This window comes from Brassica napus, unplaced genomic scaffold (assembly GCF_020379485.1).
Source record: "Brassica napus cultivar Da-Ae unplaced genomic scaffold, Da-Ae ScsIHWf_1338;HRSCAF=1908, whole genome shotgun sequence".
NCBI classification, from domain to species: Eukaryota; Viridiplantae; Streptophyta; class Magnoliopsida; order Brassicales; family Brassicaceae; genus Brassica; species Brassica napus.
Genome location: NW_026014754.1, coordinates 38319 through 42500, shown reverse-complemented (window position 1 = coordinate 42500; position 4182 = coordinate 38319). Strand labels below are relative to the sequence as shown.

At 47.7% G+C, this 4182-nt stretch overlaps 2 protein-coding genes across 2 annotated transcripts; both read right to left on the bottom strand.

Annotated features, from left to right (window-relative positions):
* Positions 1-1393: 1393 nt before the first annotated feature.
* Positions 1394-2521, bottom strand: LOC125596938. The gene is made up of 2 exons (XM_048771946.1): positions 2042-2521; positions 1394-1876 (listed from the first exon to the last, which is right to left on the bottom strand). The coding sequence occupies exons 1-2, from the start codon at positions 2519-2521 to the stop codon at positions 1394-1396; spliced, it is 963 nt and encodes a 320-aa protein (XP_048627903.1).
* Positions 2522-2560: 39 nt separating this feature from the next.
* On the bottom strand, positions 2561-2968 carry LOC125596937. Its single transcript, XM_048771945.1, has one exon. The coding sequence runs from the start codon at positions 2966-2968 to the stop codon at positions 2561-2563; it is 408 nt and encodes a 135-aa protein (XP_048627902.1).
* Positions 2969-4182: the final 1214 nt, after the last annotated feature.

The following is a 4182-nucleotide window of genomic DNA, read 5'->3' as shown; positions in this document are numbered from 1 at the left end:
AGTTCACAAGTTGCACAATAGGCTATCAGTATGTCACATCTATCTACAATGACCCATTCACCACACATCTTCTCATGGCCTGAGTCTTCACGGTGCCTTTCCCTTACCACGGTCCATGTCCGATCCTGAAACCACACAAGACACAATGCACATTCATAAGGCCGATATCCTAACATCAAGTCTAGATAAGCATGGTTCGGCTACTTAGAATCTATAACCTGTCCAAACCAACATACTCAAATAAATTCCCAAAAACTAATTAAAATTCATGATAATCTCTGATAACTCCCAACAAAGAGATTCTCATACAGTTTCCAACAAAACACACTAGAACATCCAAATCCGACCATGAAAAGTCCGGCCAAAGGCCAAGGACTTGGATACTGAACCGGCCAGGGCCTTGTTCAGTCTTCCCTATATGAACAGAACAAACGAACACAATAATCTCATAGGACAATCAAATCTAAAGAGATAGAGAGAGTAGATGTAGGCGCATAGCAAACCGGCCACAAGCCCGATCGGATCATCAGCCGTCTCGGGCCGATCACTTGCCGTCCACACCACTGACCTTAGGCGTTCTCTCCCCAGGCGCCATCTCCTTCTCTTTTTCCTTCTCTCTGTCTCTCTGTCTGGTATCCATCTCCTCAGGCCTTGCTTCCCACGATCCGGTGTCTCCTGGAACAGCCAAGCCTCTCGCTGGTTCTCTCCTCGGATCGCCGGTTCTCTCTTCTCTTTCTGGGGTTTGTCTCTCACGATTTTGGCAGAGGTTCCCCTCAAGAATTCTGTGTCAAATTCTGGATCCAGGGCTCTGTATTTATAGAGAGAGGGAGTCGGAACAGCCATGGGGCCGAAGGGGTGGGAGTTGTAACCGAAAAGGTGTCTCTCTCTCCTTTGCAACCGTTCGGCAATAACTGCCCCCAACCGGTCCTCAACTGCCTCCAACTGCTCATGTCCCTGTCCCTGTCGGTTCTCTATCCTGAAGCCAAGGCCAAGCCCTTTAACTGACCGTCCATACCATGGCCGGACCATCTAACCAAACCACCATAACCGTCCTAGTAACCGCCCAACCATCCAGGACATGAACACTCGGCCCAGCTGAGTTGAGCTGACTGCTAGCTGGTCCCAGCTGAGTGAGGTAGTCCTTCTAGCTCCACGAGCTGATGCATACTGACTGATCTCCCATTGAGCTTCCCTGAGCTGCCCAAGCTCGGCCGCTGTCCCGTCCAGCTCCCACATCACTCGTCCAGCTCTATTAAACCCATTCTTTCTTCACCCTGGTTAAGTCTCAACACTTTGATGCCCTTAACTCTATGTCTGAGCCATGATACGCTTGTCTACTGGTCTAATGACCTGACTGGTGCATCTCCCCACACCATGGCTCATCCCAACGATCCTATCTCGGACTGGGGACATGAGAAGTCTCCCCCACTTGGGATGGATTCGTCCTCGAATCCTCATCATGTGTTTCCTCGGGGACCACCTGATCATACCACTCAGGATACTCGGCCTTCATCCTTGCCTCTGTTTCCCAAGTGATTACATCCTTGCCATTGTATTCCCACACGACCTTGATCATGGGAATGGTCTTCTTCCTTGTTGTCTTTTCTGTTCGATCCACTATGCGGACCGGCCTCGTCTCTAGAGTCAGATTCTTACCCAAATCTGTAGGGATCTCGTGTAGGACTATGTCCTGATCAGACAAACATTTTCGGAGTTGGGACACATGAAACATGTTGTGGAACGCATCCATGGCTGGTGGCAGTTCCAACTTATAAGCCACAGCCCCAACTCTTTCTATGATTCTGAACGGACCCAAGTACCTAGGGTCTAGTTTTCTTCTGCCAGAAACTATAGCCCTCCCTTTGAATGTGATCATCTTGAGATATACCAAGTCTTCAACTTCAAACTCAATATGTTTCCTTCGTCTATATGCATAACTCTTTTGACGATCCTGTGCTTCTTTCATTTTCTCCTTTAAGAACCTTATTTTCTCGGTGGTTTCTTCCACTATCTCAGGACCCAACATGCTCCTCTCCCCCACTTGGGTCCAGCATAATCGCGTCCTGCAAGGCCGTCCATACAGTGCTTCATAAGGTGACATCCCAATGCTAGTGTGGAAACTGTTGTTGTAGGCAAACTCGACCAAGGGTAGATGCTTTTCCCATGAGTCGCCCCAATCCAACACCACGGCCCTTAACATGTCCTCCAATGTCTGGATTGTCCTCTCTGACTGCCCATCCGTCTGAGGATGATAGGCTGTGCTCATGTTCATTCTTGTTCCTAAGGCTTTTTGAAAAGCCTGCCAGAAGTAAGAGGTGAACCTAGAGTCTCTGTCCGAGACAATACTAGCCGACACTCCATGCAGACGTACTATCTCGTCCAAGTAAATCCTCACGATCTGATCCACTCCATCTCCTTTCTGCATTGGTAAGAAGTGGGCCGACTTGGTTAGTCTGTCAACCACCACCCAAACCGCATCCTTTTGGTTCCTGGTCGTAGGAAAATCGGTCACAAAATCCATTGTGATGTGATCCCACTTCCACTCTGGTATGGGGAGATTCTAGAGCATACCATTGGGCACTTGATGTTCGGCCTTCAGAAGCTGGCAAGTAGGACACCTCGCCACCCACTCGGCTGTTTTCATCCTTACCCAGTGATAGTACCTTTTTAAATCCCTATACATCTTATTCAGCCTGGGGTGGACTGAGAACTTTGACTTATGAGCCTGACTCATAATCTCTTCTTTAAGCCCCTTGCTGTTTGGAACACTTACTCGGCCATTCACCAAGATTGTTTCGTTGCTTGTGATCTGATACTCCGTCTTATCGTTAAGAGCCACTTTTTGCAAGTTCTCATCCAAACTCTTGGCCTGCTGTATCCTGGTAAGTAGATCGGCCTGATCCACTTCCTCGGATCCCAATGGCTCATCACGTCCAACCAAGGAATTTAGATGTAGTGACCGAACCATCCCTTCTAGTTCATCCGCTTCTCTTTCGGCCGAGACATCTGCCCTTCTCCGGCTTAAGGCATCAGCCAATAGGTTAGCCTTGTCTAGATGGTATGATATGTCCAGATCATAATCAGAAACATACTCAATCCATCTTCTTTGTCTCAAGTTCAACTCAGGCTGAGTGAAAATGTACTTCAAGCTCTTATGATCAGTGAGAATCTGGACTTTGGCTCCGTACAGATACGATCTCTATATCTTCAAAGCAAACACCACGGCCGCCATCTCTAGATCATGGATCGGATAATTCCCTTCATGCTTTCTCAGCAGTCTCGAAGCATAAGCAATCACCTTCCCATGTTTCAGGACGCACCCCAACCCAGTGATGGACGCATCCGTATAGACCACATAAGGTTGATCTCCCTCCGGCAATACCAATATTGGTGCATTCGTCAGCATATCCTTTAGAGCTGAGAAACACTTCTCACACCCTTCATTCCAGGCAAACTTCACATCCTTGCCTGTAAGTCGTGTCATGGGTTGAGCCAAACTGGCAAACCCCTTGACATACTTTCTGTAGTAGCCGGCCAGCCCTAGGAAACTCCTAACCTCAGTAGCATTCCTAGGCTGTGGCCAATCTCGTATAGTCTGAACCTTCTCCGGATCTACTGACACGCCCTGATCAGACACAATGTGTCCGAGGAACCCAACGCTCTTCTGCCAGAAACTACACTTGCTTAGTTTGGCAAAGAGTTTTTGTTCCCTCAAACGTCCTAGTACGGCCCTGAGATGCTTCTCATGGTCTTCCTTGTTTCTGGAATATACAAGTATGTCATCTATGAAGATGATTACAAATTCATCCAAGAAATCTCGAAAGATACCATTCATCTTCTTCATGAATGCAGCTGGTGCATTGGTTAGACCAAATGGCATAACCACAAACTCATAGTGGCCATACCTGGTCCGGAACGCCGTCTTCCTGATATCATTAGGCTCAATTGGGATCTGATGATACTAGGCGAAATCAATCTTGGAAAACCATTTGGCCCCTTTGAGCTGATGCAACAGCTAATCAATTCTGGGTAATGGGTACTTGTTCTTCACAGTAACCCTATTCAACCCTCGGTAATCAATACACAGCCTGAAGCTACCAGCCTTTTTCTTCACAAAAAGAACTGGTGCTCCCCAAGGCGAGACACTTGGTCGTATGAACCCTTTGTCCAACAACTCTTCCA

Excerpts from the sequence above, each read along its gene's own strand:
- LOC125596938 (XM_048771946.1), bottom strand. The coding sequence starts at position 2,521 with ATGGATTTTGTGACCGATTTTCCTACGACCAGGAACCAAAAGGATGCG. Across the intron at positions 1,877-2,041 it reads CGCGATTATGCTGGACCCAA|ATGATCACATTCAAAGGGAG; the intron begins GTGGGGGAGAGG and ends GTATATCTCAAG.
- LOC125596937 (XM_048771945.1), bottom strand. The coding sequence starts at position 2,968 with ATGGTTCGGTCACTACATCTAAATTCCTTGGTTGGACGTGATGAGCCA.